Here is a 24,937-nt window from a genome sequence, read left to right on the forward strand (position 1 = left end):
TTGGACAATGGGTGGCTATTTGGAAAGACCTAGAATCCATTAATTTATTGATCCAAAAGGCTAGATGACTCATCTGGTCATTAGTATATGGATAAATCTTCAGAATGCAGGTTCTAATATCTGTGAGGGTTTGGTAGCAATGTTTGTTCAAGCAGGAAAAAGTAAAAGCTTCTTCCTTCCATATTTTCTATGGGCTTCAAGTAGAAAGCATTGTTAAGCGTACATTGGGATTGTGATTCTCAAACAGACCAGTATCTTCAACTGAACTTAATTTTCTGGGAAGCTGCAGCTTGTCAGCATGGGTCAGGGGTATGTGAACTGTAAGATCCAGTCTGGGAAGGCGGTTCTGTTCATTGATCTCACCTGTACCTTTTGCAGAAATATGCAAGAAAATCTCAATCAACTCCCTTTCAAACATGGTGTTCTGGGATTTGTAGACATCACAGCCACTAACAACACCAATGCAATTCAAGATTACTTACAACAGCTTACTGGATTAAGAACAGTTTCTTGGGTTTTGATAGGTAAAGAAAGACTGAATAGGCAGATGCAGTGATCTAATCTCCCTCCAACAGAACGGGGAGCTGACGACGTGGCTGAAGCAGATTGGAGCTCTGCAGTTATGAAAGGGGTGGCAGTAAAAACCCATGCTGACGGAAGACATTCAATCATGCTAAGTCCAGTGCACCTGAGAGATGACGTGCATCATGGAGGATGTCTATTTTCTTATGATTGGAATTTTCTACAAACTGTTTTTTTCTATTCCTCAGTGCTAAAATTTGATGCTGTTTGCCTGAAACCATCAGGTAGGGAAGCTTAACAGATTACACAGGATTGATTACCCATTTTTCATGTGGGGATATGTCTCTACCTCTAAGCCCATATTTAACAATCCAGTGCAACTAAATCTCCAGTGAATCAATTACTGTATTTCCACCATGCTGTTCTGCTGAGGTCATTTTGCAGTAGTCCATTTTCTAATGACTGTTTAAACAATGAACACTGTGAAGTTGATTATGATATACAAACTGGTCTTTCCCTCCCTCAAGCATGTACTTCTGCATTTACAGCTCTCAGCCAGTGTTCTCAACCTTTCCCTACCACAACCCACAGAAGTCCACAATTGTATTAGGATTCTAGTGGAAAACAGATGAAGAGTTTTAGCAGAATTGATCCTCAATGTATTAATATTAAAAACGACAGCAGACCATATGATGAATTCAGCACTCTTCAGAAACTGGTTAACTGCCAAGAAAATACCAAACAGTTGTGAGTTGATTCTAGTCAGAGTACCAGAAAAGTCGAATATGAAATGCAAAATTTCAGAGCTCTACTTCAAAGACTGTCTATGAAAGACGTTGCTTGCAAAACACCATCATAAAATATTTATTCATTCACACTTTTACATTTTGCTTTGATGTCTTGCAATGACGTTTATTAATCATGGACCTGCAGGTCTCTTCACTGGTCTCAAGTGAGAAGGATTCATTCCTAAAAAAGATGTATCTGCAGATGACTAAAAAAATAAAAGTAAAGAATAGATCTTGATTAATGTTCTTGGTTAAAGATGCAACATCCTACCACAAAGATCAGATTAGAAGTAGATTTGATATATATATATATATATATATATATATATATATATATATATATATATATATGCGTGTGTGTTTGTGTGTTTGTGTGTGTGTGTGTGTGTGTGTGTGTGTGTGTGTGTGTGTTAAATCAGATTTGTTTGTCTGGTATTTTGAGAAAGTTTACCTGGTTGAAAATTATTTTTAGTGTCGTCTTGAATCTGTTCACAAAGATTTTATTGAGAATATTTGTGTATCGGTGTAAATTAGTCTGCAATTTTCAGTCTTCCTCTCTGACTATGCCCACCAACATGTTACCCTGCTCTACTTATTATTTTAAATTAATAATAACTGGATTAGCTAAATGCAGGAAGAAATTTTGTCCAGTATACTCCGGTTGGTTTAAAGAATGGATATGCCAAAGATGAAGAGAGTTATCTTTGAATCCTTAATTGAATTTCTTTAATTAAATGAATGTTTTCAAAAAGAAATATTAAAGAATATAGCCATATCTGAACAAATTTTTGTCACAGGTTATTGTTCCTGTTCTCACTCTGTGTAATTTCACTATAGAGTCATGCAATCTTGTTAATATATCTGAGTCAGTCATCACATTAAATCATCCACTAACCTTCAGCATGTTCAAATTGATAACATCCATAATGTAACCTGTATCAAATTTCCACTTTATTTCCATTTCTGCTCTATTACACTTTGATGTCATTTTTTTCTAGCATTTGCCATAGATTTACAAATAAACATGCTTATGTTGTCCACTCAGAATCACTTGTAAATATTCTTCAACAACTTTCACTCAATATGAAAGTTCAGGTCTTTTACACTTTTTGTTTACAATTGCATGAAGGACTTCTGTGCATGAGGACTTCTACAAGCTCTGCTTTCTCTTCCAGAAGTGTTCTTCCTATGCTTCCTGTCACATAGCCAGCTTTCCGTTTTAGGTCTGAGTAGAACTAACAATTTGTAACAACTTTGTTTTTCTTGTCAAAATTCAGTGGAACAAACTGTTGGTAGAAAATTTATTGGGGAAAAATAGATTATTTTGTTATCTCATATAAAGAGCAATTATAAAATGTTTGATGTTGAAAATAGTATTGAAAGAAGAGAAGGTGATAGTGATCACATTTGTGACAGAGAAATAATATTACCTGTATGAGAGCAATGTTAGTAAAGAAAAAAATGATGGATCATGATTAATTTTAATGATAGCACATGAGGATCTCTTAGAGACTTCAATATAGTTATAAGATTTGAGGTAGAATGCAGAGCAGGGTGGAAAGTAGCTGAATATTTGAAAATAGAGACAAAGTATGAAGTTATGCCTTTAAGTAACAAAGATGAAATGATGGGAGAATTTGTCAGATTAAAGTAAAGGAACCTAAGTATTTAATCTCTGTTAATTACCTGAGGGGAAGTGTCAAATAGACATTTTACTTTAAAGATTATGGCTGATAAATCTTCCTTTAGGTATTAAGATGTGAACATACTTCACATTTACAATTTTGCTTCATATAAGAAGATATTTTCACATTTTAATAATACTTATTTCATGATTGAGATTCTGTGTATGTGACATTTGTCTACTTATCATATGTGATCTTTCATATATATATAACTATGGATGTATGTATGTACCTATCTATCCCTATGATATATTACATGCAGCAATCCATTTGTTATATTTCCTACTTCACATAGGTCCTTTGGTATCCTGAAATTATTTCACATGATGGAAAAGCTAATTAGATATATCTGATGCTAAAACACATATACAGTCACATTACCAAACTACATCTATGTATTTTATGAAATAGATGAAAAAAATTGATAGTATAAAAATTAATTACCTACCTTGAATCTATTTTCTGAACTGTAACTTTAAAATGAATCAAAATTTATGAAACAGCTTTTAAAATTCTTGAGTAATAATGTATACATGAGAAAAGAATCATAAAATTAGAAAGTAGAGTGCATTTTTAAGTTACATAAATATATATACACAAATACACATACAAACAAATGTATTTATATATATACACGTATATATATAGATGTGTCCACCTACACATATATACATATACACAAATATAAACATATAAACATATGTCCTTACATACACATACACAACTAGACATATATACACATATACAAACATATATAAATATGTCCTTATGTACACATACACATATACAAATGTATACACATATACATATATACATACATACATTCTTTTACAAAGCAAAATCCTAGCTCTAGAAAGAATTTGCCTAGGCATAATGTATATGGTTTAGCCAAATAAGTGAAAAATGATGTTATTGTCAAATGGCTCTGTTTGAGTACTCAATTATGCTTGTTTAACATGATGATGGTTCTACAAATCTGACTTTTTGTACTTGGAGATTATATGTACTACTCTAACTCACTCATACTCTTTCTCCAAAAATAAGTGATTACTTATTATGTTTCCACTGCATGTCTAGAAAAAAGGTTTATGAAAAAATGTAGTTTCTGCTTTCCTTCAAAGGCTTCACCATCTACTGAGGATATAATCAAATATCATTATTTATTAAGAGTATAATCTACACTAAGTATTTTCTTCATATTGTATCATTTTGCTCCTCTAAAACTCGATTTAGGTATCAGTACACTTCATTTTTTAAATACAAGAAACAAAAGTGTGAAAAAGTCCCCTTGAACAGGAGTACTGGAGTTAAAATTCAAGTTCACATAATATATTGCTCAAAATCATATTTAAAATTATACTTGCTGTCTTGAGTCACCAAGTTTAATAATTTTCTTAGTAAAATATAAACCAAAATAAAATTTAAGGGAAATATATTAATAAGATAAAATTACAAATTGTTTTTCCACTCACTTATTGCCTTTCATATCTTTACATTTAACACAGAACTAGAAAAAAAATAAAACCTCTTTCACCGATTCCCAACAACCGTGTGAGAATTGTTTGGAACATATGGAATTTTTTAATGAAAATTGAAATAAATCTGTCAGTTTGTGATCCTGCTGGTAGATGCTTGAAACAACATGTATATTTAGGTTGAGTTTCTACAATATAAATCGGACTGATCCCTACAACTAGATGGCATGTGCTTTTGGCCAAACAGAATAGGAAAATTAGCAGATGAGCTCCATGTCATACACACATAATTTTATAAACTTGCTTGAAATCATGGTTTTGATAATTATAATCTTGACCAAAATCACCGTCAGGCTAGCCCATTCAAAAACAACTTGTTATCACCTTTTGTTAACTAACTCTATTTTTTTTTATACAAGAGTAAGAATAAGTAACTGCTATTAAGGTGGTTGATAAGGGTTTGCAGTACTATTACAGTTCATAGGTTATAAGTGTTTTTAAAGTTTTTATATTGGAAACATGGTCAAAGCATCTACACTGTCTTGAATTTTCTCAACTGATCACAGATTGGATTACCCGTTTCAACATAAGTGCAATAACTGTTAATGATTGGAATAGTCACTATCCCTCTGAGGAGAAAATGATATAAAGGGTTACTCAGTTACAGTGATATATTTGTAGCAGCAGAAAACGTTTCAAATATATTATATTTTTTCCAAAGGAAACTTGGCTACACAGAGTATGGTAAACAAATAAAACAGCAGCCACAATGTTTGTGGATCTTGAGTCCCTGCTTATTTCATTTCCATCAAATGGGCACAGCATAGATCTTCTCTCTTTCTATGCTACTTACAGTAGCCTGACTGTTCTACTAGGTTGTGTCACTGCTGCTGTTTCCTGTGTGTTATGACAGCTCTTCAAAATGAACTACTAGTGTATTCATGAAGTGTTTGCTAATGGAACAAGCTGCCTGTCCTAATCTGTGAAATGAAATTCTGCTTTCCAGAAAGGACAGATGGGAGTTGCTCCAATGAACCTTTTTAATCAGGTCCACCAGCACTACCCCCAATGACCCCATCATTTATTTTTTACAATGGGTGGGAAGAGGGCTACAAAGGATGATAAAGTTTTTAAGAGTCATCATCAAACTTTGATATTTGGAAAAAATAAAGTTTTAGTTTGAAAATTTATCAGCTGTCATCTATCCTTTGAGTGTAATGTCACTCAGGCATTTGATGTAGGCTGCATGGAAGGACCCTGAGGATGCCAAGTTAACTGCAAAAAGACAAGTATTTTCTGGTTCTGCATATATCAGTGAATATAAAGTTTTTATCAACACTGGTAAGAAGCAGGAGTTTTGGGGTCTAGGGGGAGGGAGAAGGAAGATGGTTACTATGTGTAAAATGCATGGCATCTCACCTTCATAAATTCAAAGAGAACTGGATAAGAGAGGGAGTGAGAGACACACACCAGAGATGCTGAGCATTATACCAAAAATGGTAAAGTGGTAAGTTTTGTGCTGCATATAGTTTGATACCAAACCAAACCAAAGAAAGCAAAAACAAATAAAGAACCAACTATGAGTATGTAAAAAGATCTGACTGGACACACTATGGCTGAGGTACTCAATGTTCAACACTAAATAAACAACCTAAAAGAAGTGATGACTTACTCATGGACCTGGCCAACAGGTAATCTTGGCAATAGTATTTTGAAACAGCATTGAATCCCAAAGCAAGTGTTCATTGCACATTAAACGGAAAATATTTGTATGTTTTGTTTTTTTTTTTTATTCAGTGGGAGCCAAGCTCTTAGTATTTGTGTTCATGCATTTGTGTGAACATTCAGCTTCCTGAAGTCCAGGCTCACTGACCATTCTTTTCCTGCTGTAGGACAGTACTGAGAGCAGTGAATCCTAATAAGCTGTTGTCTAATGAATGAAGAAGGAAGTGAGGGAATAAATACCAATCAAAGAGTACACATGGAGGCATCCATGGCTTCAGCCACATATATAGAAGATGGTGGCATTGTCCAGCATCAATAGGAGGAAAGGCCTTGGTCTGATGAAGTCTGGTTTCCCTAGTGTAGGGGATTCTAGAGTGTTGAGGTGTGAGCGGGCAGGCAGGATTGGTAACAAACTCTCAGAAGCAGGGGGAGGGTGGATGGGAGAGATGGGAACCAGGAAACGTTATAACATATGAAATGTAAATACATAAAATATACAAATATAAAGAAGGAAACAAGAAAGAAAGGGATAGGAGACTTACCTTAAAGTAATGAAAGAGCTTCTAGATGCTGGTATAAGTTAAAAGATTCATGCAATTTTGCTATGTATGAAAGGCAAAGGTCAGCATACTACAGTATTTCATGTTTTTAAAGAAAAGCAAGTGAAATAATAGTTCCATTTTCTTGTAGTAACATACAAAATAATTGGAAAGATAAGTAGACATCTGATGATTTCATTGGTTAAAGCATCATTGACGTATCATCCAACATAGCTTAAACCAATATCAGAAAGTTTTACTTGGGATAAGGCAGCAAAGGAGTGTACTGGGTCAGTGTTTGGATACAGATATAGCCAATGTATTTTCAGTCACATACATTCATTTGCACTGTCAAAATATAAAATTAATTTATTAATTAATTAATATTAACAGATTGAATGAAATCCTAAGAATATAATTCCTTACATGAAGCAGTACTGTCTGTGTATATGACATTCACACTTAAAACAATATTAGGAGATTAATTCATTTAAAAAATTTAAGAGTGCTGTCTCATAATTCTGGAATACAGCATCTAAAGAGTTAGTGTCTTTGATAGAATACTGACTCTCCATCATCTAATCGTAAAACAAACAAGAATGTAAAGAGACAAGTGCCTCTGACAAAACACTCACTATAAAATATACATTCAAAATAATACTATAAATATTCTAGATCTTCTTATAGGACATAAGGATGATCATTTTAAATGGGTTCATATTGCCATACAATATATTTTATTTAAAATTTAAAGATCACACGTGTGAAGTTGTTTTGGTCAGAACTGTTTTCCAGCTAGTATGCAATAATCTTCTACCTGACTTACCACTTTAATTCTAATTAACTGACTTTTATGACAACCTTTCAGTTGCCAAATTTTTGTCTCTCTATGATAGCAACAAACATTTGTGTGCTGGTGAATTTTCAAATATGTAGAGCCTGCATAAATCTGATGTGTCCTGGTGAATGGAATTGCAACAATAGCTAAAGTTTACAGGATATATTTTGATAATAAGTACAGGCATAAAGGTAACACTGTAGTACATACATTTTTGCAAAATTTATTTGTAAATATTTTGATATCAAAATGCAAAAGCATGTTATTTCACAAAATGAGAATACCTGACTGCTAAAATGCCAGAAAATATGACATACTTATTCTGAATTGCAAGAGAATACAAAATCAAAATTAACAGAAGTAATTTGATGGGATGGCTATGGTATATGCAATATTTCTATGTCACAGAATTATTCCTTTACATTAGTACTCCTTTGTACTTTAAAAACAAAAATAATCAAACTGCATTTTATTTCTTTTAAGACAGTTTAAAAAGAACCCAAAAGCTATCCTTTTAAATTCTTTTAATAATTATATACCATTAGATAAATATCTCCTTCAACAACAGTACAATATCTTTTTTCTAAAGTACTTTTGCTAATTTGAGACATTCAAAAATGAATTTTGCTTTCTTTTTCCAAAAGCCAATACCAATGTATATGAAGAAAGGTCATCAGTAGTGAGAAAGGTAATTGCTGCAGTTCTTCAATAATAATTTCCTATGGTAAGTGGAATTTTATCTACTGTGTTTCAGAATAATCTAAATATTGTCATTTTTATCAGTAAATATAGAAGAAACCATGATTTAAATAAATGAAATACACTGCTACAGTATAATCCCATTAAAGTAAAACAATATCTGCCATCTACAGGAACATTTCCAAGCAATTCAGGTTGACATTCTTTTTTTTTTCTTTTTAGGAGCTGGGGACAGAATCCTGGGTCTTGGGCATGCTAGGCAATCGCTCTACCACTGAGCTAAATCCCTAACCCCTCCAATTGACATTCTTTCACAATTTATTTTTAGGTTAACCGCAGTATACAAAATATTCCCATACTTAGTTACATCTTCAGAGTTAAGATCACATTAAATTCCAAATTTCTCTCTAGATATAGAGTCTTATTAATTAATCTATTATTCATTTGGAAGGAATGAAAGAGAATATGGATTGTGTTAGGTAGCAGGCCACAATCGGAAGCATCAACCCCTTTATGGTAATCTAATAGATATGAATTTCATTTCTTCCAAGAATGTTTAAACAAGATTCTCTCCTTTTAGTATTCCCAGTCTCCTGATTTCTTTTTTTATATCACAGATCCCATAATGGTTGGGTTAAAAAATGTTCACTATGGCATGATAATAAACCTAGTATTAGAAATTCTCTGTTGGCTGCCATCTCGGAATAAGGAAGTTTGAATCAGATAAAGTAACTTGACTACACCGAGATGTCATACTTCTCTAATTAGCATTTGCACAATTTTACCCATAATACTGTGTCTTAGCCAGAATTTCTATTACTTTTATGAAATACCATGACCAAAGAGAAAAAAAAAGCAAGTTGGGGAAGACAGTGTTTATTATAGTTTACTTTTTCTTTTTTAAAATTGTATTTAATATAATTTTACAGTCCAGATTTCATGGCTCTCAAAGCCCGTACTCTGTTTTACGTCTCATACCTACTCCTCACATGACCATCTGAGTGAATCTGTCTCCCACTCCAATCCCAGTCTACCAGAACTGTACCCTCCACGGGAACTCAAGTGTCTTGAGGGTTAAGTGCATCTTCTCTGGAGGTGTCCAAACTGAGAACTCCAGTCTTAGGGCCTTCATATTAGCTGGTGCATGCTGCTGCATTGGTGGCTCAGTGTCTGAAAAAACACTTGGGTCCAGGTTAGTTAACACTGCTGGTCCTCCTACAGAGTTGCTCCCCTCCTCAGCTTCCTCCAGCTTTTCCCCAATTCACCCACAGGGGTTGGCAGCTTCTGTTCATTGACTGAGTGTAAATGTCAGCATCTGACTCTTTCAGCTGCTTGTTGGTTCTTTTGGAAGAGAGTCATGACAGGTCCGTTTTTTGAACATGACAAGGCATGTGTAATACTATCAGGAATTGGAGGCCTCTACATAATGTAGTTCCCAATATGGCGAGTCACTGGAATTCCTTTTACTCAGGCTCCTCTCTGGTTTTGTCCCTGAAGTTCTTTCAGACAGGAATAAATATGGGTCAGAGTTTTGATATGTGGATGGCAAACTTATCCCTCACTTGATGCTCTGTCTTCCTCAGGTAGGTAGTCTCTACAAGTTCCCTCTAACCACTCTTGGACATTTCAATAAGTCCTGTTAGTCTCTTACCTCTCAGGTCTGTGGAATATTCTAGAGCCACCCCCCACCTCCAAACTTTTAGCTTCTGAGGTTGCCTGTTTCCATTCATTCTGCTGGCACTCAGGGCTTCATTCCTTCTCCCCACCAATACCTGACCATGTTCCCCTCTTTCCCTTACTATCTCCTTTATCACCTAGGTCTCTCACTCTTCCCTCCTGTGGTTCATTTCTTCTCCCTCTCAGTTGGGATTGAGATTCCTCATTTTGGCTGTTCAGCTTGTTAAACTTTTATTTTTCCTTTTATAAAAATTGGATATTTTTGTCTAATTTCAAATATTATTCACTTTCCCAGTTTTCCAGTCATAAAACACCTATCCCTTCTCCCACCAGTTCTTCTATAAAAATGGTCCCCTCACCAACCACTCCCTTTCCCACCACACCCTGACATTACCCTACACTGGGTGTTCCAGCTTTGGTAGGCATATGAGCTTCTCCTCCAATTGATGTCCTACAAGGCTACATATGCAGTTGGAGCCACAGTTCTGTCCATGTAGTCTTTGAATATTGGTTTAGTACCAGAAAGCTAGGGGTCATTGGCATTGTTGTTCTCATGGGGTTGAAAGCCCATTCAGTCCTGGTAATCCTTTCTCCAAATTTACTAACATGAGTTTCATTTGCATTCAACTGGTTTGCCAATAACCTTCACTTCTGAAATTGGCATGCTCTACCTGGGTCTCTCAGGAAAGGTCTATATCCATTTCCTGGCAGCATGCACTTCTCAGCGTCATCAATCTTATGCAGTTTTGTGGCAGATCTATCTATCTATCTATCTATCTATCTATCTATCTATCTATCTATCTATCTATCTATCTATCATCTATCTATCTATCTATCTACATATCTCTGTATCTATATTTATATCTATCTATCTCTGAATCTATCTCTATATCTATCTATCGGTCTATCTATCTATCTATCTAATCTCTATCACTATCTCCATCTCCATCTATATCTATATCATATATATGTATATATATATATATATTTGATGTCTCCTACAACTACGTGGTTAGGTGGAATTTTAGAATGGATTCTGTGCAACTAGGTCAAAAATGTAGAATCAGTAGAGGCCAATGCCAGGCACACTCCCTCCTGTTATTATGAACCTATTGAAGTTGAGTTTTCTCTGTACATCAAGCCATTCATCCTCCTGCCCATATTCCTGAGTCTTCTGTTTGGCCTGAAGAAAGAAACATGGTTAGACCTACAAAACCCTTAAGCCTAGCCCTGGGAACACAGGAAGGTAGATATTATAGTACAGTTATCTAATGGGACTAGAGATCTGTATTCTATAGTCCATGATGTCCTTTGCTTTATTGATGTCTCATAATTTTTGGATAAAATAAGGAATTTATCATTTGAATTAGGTACACAATATTTACAGTTATATTCACTCTATACCTGACCAAGCTTTGTTGCTAATTCATTGCAAAAAAATGGAATTGCAAACAGAATTTTTGAGTACACATTCAGGAATATATATATCTCCAAACAAGGAAAGTCCAATACGAAAATGAAATACAATATTCAAACATTTAAAGGTCTGTAGGGAAAATACTGGCCTTTGGGAAACAGAAAACCTAGGAAATTAAAGTGTATGTCACAGGAATGGACCTGGGAATAGAATTATTATCCAGAATTAACTCCTCCACTCCATATCCCTAGAAATTTTCGACCCATGCCAAGTGCCTGAATAACTTTCTCCATTCAGAGCATGTAACCACATGTGAAGCAAAGAGATGTCTCTAGCTTTAGAGAGAAGGAGTACATAAAGGTTTCCGCTGAGTCACAGGAGACACTCCTGGAAAGGCCACTCTTGAAACTTGTCACTGTAAGGAAAGATCTTTAGAGGTAGGCCATGGCAGTTCTCAGAGACATCATCATTAGGTCCTGCCTGAACAATCTCTTGTAACCTGGAGATCCATAGATTCTTCTGTGATGTCACAAGTGTTGTTGTGACTGCAACGGCCTCTCAGATATTTATTCAGTACATCTAGGGTTTACTAATTGGCCTCTAATTCAGAGTAAACAGCCATTTGGGAGGGAGAACAAAAAGGATGAAAAGATCAGATATGGGGAGAATGAAGGAAGCTGACCTTCTGTCTTGGTATAAAAAAAGAAAGAAATAAGTGGTCCTTGGTACAGCTCAGTGAGTGCTTGGTAGGGATTTAGTGGGATTGATAAAGAGTTAGCCTTGATCTGAGCTTTCCACATATGGGAATCAGGAGCTGGGAGTCTCTCAGAAGCATCTGGACTTCCCTGTTGTTATGGTTCCTGGAAATCAGATAGTTTATATCATTCATTTCTTTATTCCAAAAGCCAAGTGTTGGGAAGGACATAGTTTTTTTTTTTTCCTCAGAGCTCATGGCCTTTACTCTTTTTGACAAGAAGAAAAAGTTCCTAAGGAAAAAGAGGGAGACAGGTATTGTGTCCCTAGCTCAGAGTAAACCCCTCCATGTTCTGGATATCTATAGTGCAGTCTGGGAAGCAGCAGTGCTATTAGTTGAGACTTCATCATCTCAATCATTCCCCTAATATTTCCACTGACTGCCACTTTACTTCTCTGAGTCAATAGGTATGATTAGCTGTCAGTTTTCTCTTCTTTTTTCTTTTCATTTTTTATGTTTTAGCATTTTTATTTTTTTTAACTTGATGTTTCTATATTTACATTTAAAGTTATTTTGTTTTCCATTTTCCGACCCATAAGATTCCTACCCATATCCTTCCCCTTCGTCTCTAGCCCCCCTGACTGTGCCTTCACATTCCCTTGAACTGGGAGACAAACCAAGAGAGAACCAATAGCTTCTGCTTCCATTCGTGATTAATAAGGCCATCCTCTGCCACATGCAGTTTGAGCCATAGATCTATCCGTGTACATTCATTTTATATTGGTCTAGTACCAGAAAGCTCTGGTTAATTGGCATTGTTTTTCTTATGGGTTGAAAGCCTTTTCAGCTCTTGTTATCCTTTCTCAGAATCTGCCAACAAGAGGTCTGTTTCAGTTCACTGGTTTACCACTAGCATTCACTTCTACAGTTGACATGATCTACCTGTGTCTCTCAGGAAAAACCTATGTCTGGTTGCTTGCAGAATTTACTTTTTAGCTACATCAATCTTATCTAGTTTTGTTGGCAGACATATATATATATATATATATATATATATATATATATATATATATTCTATAGTCATTTTGTCATTTGCTTTGGTAAAAATGGAATTTGAAACAATTTTTGAGTACACATAAAGGAATATTAATATAGTCTCTTATCAAGGAATGTACAATGAGAAAGTGAAATACAATATTCATTCAATTAAGGTCTTTAGGCAAAATACTGGACTTTGGGAAATAGACAAAACCTGGGATGTTGACCTGTAAGTCACCGGAATGAACCTGGGAATAAAATATTATCTGGAAGAATCTCCTCCACTCTATGTTGCTAAATATTTTCTAGCCTGACTACCTTTGCCCATTCAGACCATGTACCCAGTAATGAAGCAAAGAGAAGTCTCTACCTTTAGATAGATGTAGTATGTAAAGGTATCCACTGTGTCTCAGGAGAAACTCCTGGAAATGGCACCTCAAATCTGGTCAATGTAAGGGAAGCTGTTTAGCAGGTAGGCTATGGCAATTCTCAGTGACATCATCATTAGTCTTCCCTGAAAAATCTCTTGTATCCTGGAGAGACCAAGCTTCTTCTGTGATGTCACAAGTGTTGTCATGATTGCAACTGCCTCTCAGATATTTCTTCAGTACCTCTAGTGTTTACTAATTGGCCTCTGATGCGGGGTAAACAGCCATTTGTGAGGGAGAACACAGAGGATGAAGTGATCAGACACGGGGAGTAGGAAGCTGGCCTTCTCTCTTGGTATAAAAAAAGGAAGACTTATGTGTTCAATGGGAAAGCTCCTTGAGTCTTGTGTAGGGGATGAGTAGATTCACTGAAGAGATAGCCTTTATCTGAGCTTTCCACATATGGGAATCAGGAGCTGGGAGCCTCAGAAGCATCTGGACTTTCCTGATTGTTATTTTTCAATAGTTTATATAATTAGTATAATTATATATTAGTCAGATAGTTTATATAATTCATTTCCTTATCCCAAATGCCAGTTTTTGGGAGGGCACTCTAGTTTTCCCAAGGAGCTCATAGCTTTTATCCTTTTACCAAGAAGGAAAAGATCCTAAAGAATAAAGGTATGGCAAGTATTGTGTCCTCAGCACAGAGTAAAGTCCTCCATGCATTGGATTCTAATAATGCAGTCTGTGTCTGACACTGATAGCTGGCAGGGAGAAGTGCTTTTTGATGAAACTTCATCATATCAGTCTTTCCACTAGTATTACTCTGACTATCATTCCCTGACAGTGACCCCTTAAAATACTGAGTCAATTGGTGTGATTAGTTGGCAGATTTCTTTTCTTTTATTTCTTTCATGTTTTCAAAATTTTTAAACACATTTTATTGCTTTTTTAATTGGATATTTCTAAATTTACATTTAAAATATTATTTCTTTTCCCAGTATTCAGACTATAAGATTCCTTTCCGGTCCCCTTACCCTTCTCCTATACCCCTGGACATTCAATTGAACTGGGAGTCAAACCTAGGCAGGACCAAGGGTTCTCCTTCCATTGTTGCCCAACAAGGCCATCCTCTACAACATATGCAGTTGGAGACAGGTCTGTTCATGTACATTTTTTTGAATATTGGTCTACTACCAAAAAGCTCTGTTTCTTTGGCATTGTTGTTCTTATGGGGTTGAAAGGACCTTCACCTCTTCTAATCCTTTCTCAAAATCTACCAACAAGAAGTCTGTTTTCAGTTCACTGGTTGGCCACTACGGTTCATGTTGTTTTTGCCCTGAAGCTGTCTGTGTGTGATACTAATTCCACTGCCCCAAGTTCTGCTGCATTGTCCTGTACTCAGGACTCAGGTTACTTCACCAGAACCACCTGCCTATTGAATTTGTAAAGTATATGTGAGTGGCAGGAACAGGATAGAAGGAGGGTTATCATGGGAGGAGAAGGAAGAATTGGCGGGAAAGAAGTTTGAAGGAAGAGGAGGAGACTAGAGGAGAAATGAGAGAAAGGAAGATGACAGAGTGAGAAGCCATGGTAAGTGAATTTAAGATTCTGCTCTGTGTATTTACATGTCATTATTAATGTTCCTAAGGGATGGATGGTACCCAGATTTTTATGTTTAAGTGGGCAATTATATCTAATCAACTGGATCAAAGACTATTGTGTTGTGTTTTTTTTTTTTTTTAAGTGAGGGTTTTAGTATATGAAAGTGTGTGGTGGCAAAAAACACTGTGCAGCCGAGGAGTGGGAATGTGTTTCCTCCAAGATAAATAGCAGAGAATTTCAGACACATCGGTGCCAGAGTTAGCAAGGTAAAGAAAAGTTTTACTTTTTTATTTGCATATTTTTACAAAACACATTCTTTCCTGTATATAATATGCTCTAGCTGTGTTTCTCAAGAAATATCTATATCTGATGCCTGGCAGAATGCATTTCTTAGCCTCATCAATATTACATAACTTTGATTAATATATATATATATATATATATATATATATATATATATATATATATATATATCCTTGGGTGGCTTCTACTGCTACATGGATATGTAGAATTTTCACATGGATTCTGCATAACTAAGTCAAAAATGTAAAATTCACAAAGGACAATGTCAAATAGACTCCCTCATTTTCTTATGAACATATTGAAGTTGAGGTTTCCCTGGACCTCAAGCCATTCCTCTCCCTGTCCTTCCTCTTGTATCTTATTATTCCTGAAGAAGGAATCATGGTAAAACATCCACAGACCTCATGTCTGGCCACGGGAACACAGTAAGTTAGATAATGCAGAACTGATATCAAATGGGAGTAGAATTGAATTCTTTACTCCATGTTGTCCTTTGCTTTACTGATGCCTGATAATTTTGGGATAAATTAAGGATTTGTGAGTTTATCATTTCAAATAGGTACACAATATTTACACTGTTATACTCATTCTATAGCTGGGCCACATTTGTTGCTAAAATCATTCCAGAAAATGAAATTGGAAAAAAAATTGAGTATACATTCAGCAATATTTATAGAGTCCCATATCGAGGAATGTACAATACGAAGGTGAAATACAATATTCATTCAATTGAAGGTCTGTACGGAATATACTGGCCTTTAGGAATCAGAGAAAACCTACAAAATTGAACTGTATTTCACAAAATGTACCTGGGAATAAAATTAATATACAGAAGCATCTCCTCCATTCCATGTTACAAGATCTTTTCTACCCATTCCAAGCCATAGACTAACTTTTCCCATTCGGAGCATGTATCCACTAATAAAGCAAAGAAAAATCTCTAGCTTTAGAGAGATGGAGTAAATAAATGTTTCCACTGAATCACAGGAGACAAACCAGGAAAGGTCACCCTCAAATCTGGTCAATGTAAAGAAAGCTATTTAGCAGGGAGACCTTGGCAGTTTTCAGGACATCATCATTAGGCCCTGCATGAAAAATCTCTTGTAACCTGGAGAGCTTTGTCTTCTTCTGTGATGTCACAAGTGTTGTTATGACCACATCTTCTTCTCAGGCATTCCTTCAGTACCTCTAGGATTTAGTAATTGGCATCTATTCCACAGTACACAGCCATTTGGGAGTGAGAACAAAGAGGATGAAGAGATCAGAAATGGAGATAAGGAAGCTGCCCTTCTGTTTTGGTCTAAAAAAAGGAAGAAATATGTGTGCTTGGGAAATCTCAGTGACTCTTTGGTAGGGGTTGAGTGATATTTCTGAACAGATAGCACTGATATGAGCCTTCCACATATTGGAATCAGGAACTGGGGTCCTCTCAGAAGCATCTGGACTTCTCTGTTATAGGTCCTGGAAGTGAGAGAGTTTATATCATTCATTTCGTTATTCCAAAAGCCAAGTGATGGGAAGGGCACAGTTGTTTTCTTGAGAGCACATGGCCTTTATTCTTTTGGACAAGATGAGAAAGGTCCTAAGGAAGAAAGGTAGGACAAGTATTGTGTCCCTAGCTCAAAATAAACTCCTCCATGCTTTAGATACCTATTGTGCAGTTTGTGTCTGATACTGATATCTGGAAGAGAGAAATACTTCTAGTTGAGACTTCACCATCCTAGTCTTTCCACTATTATATCTCTGACTACCATTCCCTGACCGTGACCCATTAGATTTCTGAGTCAATATCTGTGTTTAGCTGTCAGTTTTCTTTTCATTTTTTTCTTATATATTTTTTTATTTTTACAAATTTTATTTGTTTTTTTAAACAAATAAATATTTATTTTTGCATTTAAAATATTATTTCTTTCAAGAGTTTAGTACCATAAGATATCTAACTGGTCCCTCTCCAGTTCTTCTATAAACTACCTTACTGTCCCTTCACATTTATTTTACCTGTGAATCAAACCAAGGGGAGGACCAAGGCCTTCTACTTACATTGGTGCCCAACAAGGCCATCCTCTGCTACGTAAGCAGTTGGATTCATAGGTCTTTCCAAGTACAGACTTTGAATATTGGTTTAGTAGCAGAATGCTCTGGTTCATTGGCATTGTTGTTCTAATGGGGTTGAAAGCTCCTTCGGCTCTTGTTATTCTTTCTCAGAATCTACCAACAAGAGGTCCATTTCAGTTCACCTGTTTGCCACTTGCATTCTCTTCTTTATTTGAAATGCTCTAGCTGTGTCTCTCAGGACATATCTATATCAGTTTCCTGGCCGATAGCACTATTTATTTTCATCACTCTTATCTAATTTTGGTGGCTGACATTATATATATATATATATATATATATATATATATATATATATATATATATATATAAATGTTAGGTGGTTAGGTGGAATGTTAACATGAATTCTGTGCAACTATGTCAAGAATGTAGAAATTACTAATGACAATGTCTAATAGACTCACTCCTATACTTATGAAGGTATTGAAGTTGAGGTTTCACTGTCCCTCAGGCCTTCCTTTTCCTGCCCATCCTCCTGTTTCTTATATTTGGCCTTTAAAAGAATCACGGTAACACATCTAAAACCTTCAAGTCTGGCCATGGGACCACAGGAAGGTACATAATGTAGTACAGTTCTCAAATTTGACTAGAGAACCAAAATGTATAGTCCATGTGGTCCTTCGCTTTATTGATATCTGGTTATCTTTGGATAAAATAAAGATTTGGGAGTTTATCATTTGAAGTATGTACACAATATTCACACTGTTATACTCACTCTATAGCTTGGCTACATTTGTTTCCAAAATCAAAGCAGAAAATGGAATTGGAAAACAGTAATTTTGAGTACACATTCAGGAATATTTATAAAGACCCCTATCAAGGAATGTACAATAAGAAAGTGAAATACAATATTCATTCACATAAATGTCTGTGGGGAAAATACTGGCCTTAATAAAACAGAGAAAACCTAGAAAATGGAACTGTGTGTCACAAGAATGGACCTGGGAATAAAAATATTATCCAGAAGAATCTCCTACTCTCAAAGTTCCTACATCATTACTACCCATGCCAGGACCCTGACTACATTTCTCCATTCAGAGCATGTAACCACTAATGAAGCAAAGAGAAGACCCTAGCTTTAGAGAGATGGAGTACATAAAGTTTTCCCCTATGTCACGGGAGACATACCTGGAAAGGCACTCTTGATACTGGTCAATGTAAGGAAAGCTGTTTACAGGTAGGCTATGGCAGTTCTCATAGACATCATCATTAGGTCCTCCATGAAAAATCTCTTTTATCCTGGAGAGCCCTAGCTTCTCCTTTGATGTCACAAGTGTTGTCATGTCTGCAAATGCCTCTTGGATATTCTTTCAGTGCCTATAAGGTTTACTAATTCACCTCTAGTTCAGAAAAAATCAATTTGGGAGTGAGAACAAAGAATATGAAAAGCTCAGAGATGGGGAGAAGGAAGATGGTCTTCTGTCTTGGTATAAAAAAAAAAGAAAGAAATATGTCGACCCCGGGAAATCTCACTGAGCCTTTGCTAGGAGTTGAGTAGGTACGTTGATGAGATAGAATTGATCTGAGCCTTCCACACATGGGTTCAGGAGCTCAGAACCTGTCAGAAGCAACTGGACTTCCCTGCTTCTAGTGGTTCCTTTAATTCAGAGAGTTTATATTATTAATATCTTTATCACAAAAGACAAGTGTTGGGGAGGGCACTGTTCTTTTCCTTAGCTCATGCCTTTTATTTTTTTGCCCAGAAACAAAGGTCCTAAGGACGAAGTGAAAGACAATTATTGTATCCTCAGCTCAGAGTAAACTCCTTGATTATTTGGATACCTATATTGCAGTTTTTGTCTGATACTAGTAATTGGGAGTGATACGTGTTTATAGTTCATCATATCAGTCTTTCCTCTAGGATTACTCTGACTGCCATTGCCTGATTGTGACCCTTTAGATTTCTCATTCAATATGTATGATTAGATGGCAGTTTTCTTATCTTTAACTTATTTAATATTTATTATTTTAGCAAGTTTTTTTTGCTTTTTTAATTTGATTTTCCATATTTATATTTCCAATATTTTTGCCTTTCCCAGTTTCCTGGCCATTAGATCCCTAACTGGTCCCCCTACCCTTCTTGTATAACCCCTCTTATTGCTCTTTGACATTCCCGTGGATTGGTAAAAAAAAACCTAGTTTAGACCAAGGGCATCTCCTTCCATTGGTGCCCAACAAGGCCATTCTCTGCTACATATGAAGTGGGAGCCATAGGTCTATCCATGTACAATCTTTGAATAGTCGTATAGTACCAGAAAACTCTGGTTCGATGGCATTGTTTTCCTTATAAGATTGAAATCTCCTTCAGCTCTTGTAACCCTTCTCAAAATCTACCAACAAGAGATCTGTTTTCAGTTCACTGCCTTGCCACAACCATTCACTTCTGTATTTGACATGCTCTAGCTGTGTCTCTCAGGAATGACCTATATCCGTTTGTTCTAATCATGCAATTCTAAGATTCATCCATCTTATCTAGTTTTGGTGGCTGATATATCTATCTATATCCATGTCCATATCTATAATCTGTATATCTATATATCCATATATCTATATATCTATATATCCATATATCTATATATCTATATATCTATATATCTATATATCTATATATCTATATATAGATAGCTATGATGTTAGATGGAATTCTAACATGGATCCTGGGATACAAGATCAAGAAAGTAGAATCCACATATGACAGTGCCATATAGATTCTCTCCTGTTCTTATGAACCTAATTAAGCTAAGGTTTCACTGGACCACACTCTATTCCTCATTCTGCACATCCTCCTGAATCTTAAGTTTGGCCTGAAAAAAGAATCAAGGTAAAACATCCAAAACCGTCAAGTCTCATCATGGGAACACAGTAAGGTAGATAATGCAGAACAGATTATCAATAGGGACAAGAGAACCGAATTCTATAGTCCTTGCTGTCCTTTGCTTTAATGATGTCTGGTAATGTTTGGATAAAATAAAGGTTTGAAAGTATATCATTTGAAGAAGGAACACAGTATTTACACTGTTATACTCACTCTATAGCTCTGCCCCCTTTGTTGCCAAAATCACTGCCAAAAATTTAATTGGAAAACTGAATTTTTGAGTACACATTCAGGAATATATATAACGTCCGCTCTCAAGGAATGTAGACAAAAAAAGATTAATACAATATTTATTCAATTGAAGGTCTGTAGGGAAAATACTTGCCTTGGAGAAAAAGAGAAAACCTAGGAAATTGAAGTGTATGTCACAGGAATGGACATGGGAATAAAATCATTATCAAGAAGAATCTCCTCCACTCCATATTCCTAGAACTTTTCTACCCATGCCAACCTCCTAACTAATTTTCTCCATTCAGACCATGCAACCACAAATGAAACAATAGAAGTACTTAGCATTGGAGAGATGTAGTATGTAAAGGTTTCCACTGTGTCACAGGAGACACTCCTAGAAAGGACACCCTCGAAATTGGTCAATGTAAGGAAAGCTGTTTAGCAGGTAGGCCATGGAAGTTCTCAGTGACATCATCATTAGGTCCTGCCTGAAATATTATTGTATCCTGGAGAGCCCTAGCTTCTTCTGTGATGTTTCTAGTGTTGTGCTGACAGCAACTGCCTCTCAGATATTCCTTCAGTACCTCTAGGGTTTACTAATTGGGCTCTAATTTAGAATAAACAGCCATTTGGGAGGGAGAAGAAAGAGGGTAAAGAGAATAGAGATGAGGAGAAGGAAGCTGGCCTTATGTCTTGGCATCTATATATCTATATATCTATATATCTATATATAGATATATAGAAAAGAAAAACTATGTGGTTCTTGGGAAAACACCCTGGGAAGATGGCTTTAGTTCTTTTGTTCTATGGGTTAACCAAGCTCACGGAGAAGTTTCTGAACATCCTAAAGATCTTTGGGCAGATGATAAATTTTAGAGATACACTTTTTAGATTTTGATGGTCCTGGAGATTCTATAGCTGATGGTAAATTTTTCCTAGGAATAGTGCTAGAACCAGATTGATTTCTTGATGCTTTAGAAGACATGGAATTTTTCTGATCTACTTGGGTTAATGGCACAAGGTCTAAATGTGTTTTTTTTTTGTTTGTTTGTTTGTGTTTTTTTTTTTTGATGTGGACTTTTCCTCAGACCTTTGGAAATATAAAAAAGGTTTTGTATTTTTAAGTTTAATTCGCACAATTACCAATCAATTTGAGCATGGAGAACACTTTTTGGAGCCCTAGAGAGGGGTGAAGAAATACCCTGAAATCCTAGGGTAGATGGTGGCAGAAGGAGGAATTACTTGAGCATCTTGGGACAATATGGAATGTCTAGCATGCCCTTGTAAGGATTGGCAACTTTCCACAATTCCTTCATAATTTTTGGAAAATTCCAAGGCCCTTTGGACAGATGGACAAGGTTTGGGACTCACCTGAGGAGTAATTTTAGCTTTTTTGTCTCTTTGGCAGCAGAAGATGGCATAAGATCCCTTTTGGCAGAAGGGGGAAGGTTGAAACTGTCTTCCTTAGAGGAGAAATTTCTCAGAAATCCATTCAAAGCATCAAATCTTAACACATTGTTTCTAGAAACTGGATTCCTGTGGTCCACTTTGGTAGAGGGACAATGTCGACTATTTCTCCCCAGAGTGGACATGTGAAATAAATCTGCTTGGGTAGATGGGGATAGTTGTAAAGCATGCTGTTCAGATGCAGTAGATCATAAGCCATCATTCAGATGAGGAAGGTCTTACTGTACCGTGTATATGTTTAGAAACCTGACTGTGATGTCAGAATGGGGGAAGGTATTAAAGCTACCTCTGAAGATGTGACCTCTCCTTGAGCATCATGGACATATGTGAGAGGTCTGAGAACCTCATGAGCAGATAAGGATGTTTCTAGATATCGTTGTGTAATTTTGGAAGTTCCAAGAAAAATTTCTTCTGCTGGAGAAGTGAAAACAGACTTTCAAATAGAAGTCTCATGTTCCCTAGCCTGCTTGATAGGCAAAACACATTCCGGGGCCCCTTCAGAAGAAAAGGTAAAATCCAGAGCCTTTGAGGTATTTGGCAGATGTTCTGGGTCCGCTTGTGGGTATAAAGAAGGACTGGCAACCATTTGTGCATATTTGGAAGAGTGTGTAGCTTCTTTTGTAGTTGGGGAAGATGGGTGATCTTGAGGAGATAAGGACGTTTCTATAGACTCCTATTAAGTTTGCGGAGGTCGTATGCATTCTTTTGCACAAATGGTATCCAAGGAATTCCTTTCCTCAGATATTGAGGATGGTACAGACACTGGTGTTTTCATATCATGTTCCCCCACTCCTCATTCACATATGGTTGGATCCATAACCTTTTCTACAGATGGAATATGTCCTAGAACATCTTTTGTACATTTGTCACATCCACAAGCCATTTCTAAATATGTGACTGTGGGTAGAACTTCTTTTGTAAATGTTTCTTGTCCCACAGTCTCTTTATGAGCTAGAGTACTACTCAGAGAATAATGCTCAGTTTAGGGAAATTCTAGCATCTCTGATGTATATGTGGAAAATTTTGGAGCCTCTCCCTTCAGGACAGAATGACCTAGAGTCCCCTGAGGAGGTAGGGGATGTTTTATCTTCTCTGCACTTTGTATAAATATGAAGTCTGTATGGCTCATTGACTGTGTGTTGTGATAAACTTGGCTATTTTGGGCCGAATGGAAAGTCAGGAGGGTCCTTTTCGGTGGTAGAGGATATTTTAATAATTCTCTGTTTTATTGGGACATTGAAAGCACTGAGGGAGATGGTGAGGGTGCTAGATCATATTTTTATGTGCAGAAGGCACAAGAGTTTCTTGGGTGGACTCAGAAATTTCTACCACATCTTGCGTGGGTGTGGAACTCTCAAGAACCCCTTCTGAAACTGTCAATGGTCCTTGATCTAATGGTGTACATGCAGAAAGTTTTGTCTCTGCTTGGGCTGGTATGTGTGTTATGAGGTTCACTTGGGTATTTGTAACTGTATTCTGTACCCCTTGGATCATAAGTGATGATTTAAGCCAATTTTTAATAGTGGAGGACTTTGAAGGTCCTCTTGGTTTAATAGTGAAATTCTGAAATATTTGTCAGCTGAATCAGGTTTCAAACTCATATTACCTGAATTAGATTTCATAAGGCACGTTGGTGCAGATGAGGCACATCTTTGACTGTCTTTGTGAGTGGACATAGCTCTCTGCCCTGCTTTAGCAGCTGTCAAAGTTATTAAAGTCTTATCTGGAGAGGGGGCAGGAATTAATCCATTTGTTGACTATGAGAAATCACTGAGATTACATTTAAGAGAAGAAGATTTGCAGCCCTCTTTTTCTGATGGGGCCTGTTGTACCTCCCCTTAACCAGAGTGGTCTTCTCCAACACACTTTCGAGGAGAATTGGAAAGACTGGAGACCTGTAAGATAGGTAATGAACATTTGAAATCCTTTGGAATCTCTGTGGGACAGAGAGCTGATCAGTCAGAAGAGTGGGCAATCCTGAGACCTCAGGGAGGAGAACCTCCACTTCTTCCCACCTGCACCCTCATCCGTAGCCCAAGAGGAAACTGCATAGTGCCTCTGGACACATGAATATAGGAGCAGTGAAGCTGCAGGAGCCCTGCAATCCAAACTGTACCTGGATCTTAACTTGTCCAAACAGTATTCTACACCCAAATTTCATGTGGGGTGTGGAAGTCTTAGACTGTCAGAGGGGAGAAACCCCTGAGAACTCTGCTCACATAACTGACTCAAGAAAAAAAGACCTAGCTCCATCTCGGCCTCCTGTGCATAAAGACCTAGGGGCAGTAGGGTCAGGACATTTCTGGTTGCAGCCTTTATGGAAAGCTGAAAGTTAGCCCAACAAGTGAGTTCAGGCCTGAGAAAAGAGGTGATTCCAAATTTTCTGTTCGAGGAGAGCTCACTGGTTGACTCAGGACACGCAAAGGCAGAACTCCTCTGGGACCAAGCATTTCCAGTTTCTAGCTGGCTTCTGAACCTTGCTGATTCCGGCACAGAGCTTCCTGCTCCTAGACACTGTGGGAGACAGCGCTGATCACCCAGGAGTGTGGGCAATACCGAGAGTACAATGGACACAGAATACCACTCCTGCCCACAATTGCCCACATCTCTGGCCCAAGACAAAACTGCATAGTGCTTCTATACACAGGAATATAGGAGGAGTAAATCTACTGGAGCACCATGTTCCAGACTGTGCCCAAACAGCTCCCTGTCAAACAGCTCCCTGTACCCAAATCATGATGGTGGGGTAACTAGACCTTCAGAGAAGCAGACACTCCTGGGAAAACAGAGACTATTCTCTTCCCAGATTCCTGACTCAAGGAGAAAACATCTTGTGCCATCTGTGCCCCTCCCCACACAGAGGGACCTAGGAGAAGTATTGGAAATTCCTTCTGGTTCCTGCCCACAGGGACAGCTACAGTCAGTGGACAGGAGCA

At 36.8% G+C, this 24,937-nt stretch overlaps 1 protein-coding gene across 1 annotated transcript; it reads left to right on the forward strand.

The window, feature by feature from the left end:
* Positions 1–278: 278 nt before the first annotated feature.
* LOC134484265 (glutaredoxin-1-like) lies at positions 279–626 on the forward strand. The gene is given in 2 exon segments (XM_063280604.1): positions 279–526; positions 528–626. Coding segments are annotated over 2 exon segments (327 nt in total). The 5' UTR covers positions 279–298.
* The last annotated feature ends 24,311 nt before the right edge of the window (positions 627–24,937 follow it).

Source organism: Rattus norvegicus, chromosome Y, assembly GCF_036323735.1.
Source record: "Rattus norvegicus strain BN/NHsdMcwi chromosome Y, GRCr8, whole genome shotgun sequence".
Lineage (NCBI taxonomy): Eukaryota > Metazoa > Chordata > Mammalia > Rodentia > Muridae > Rattus > Rattus norvegicus.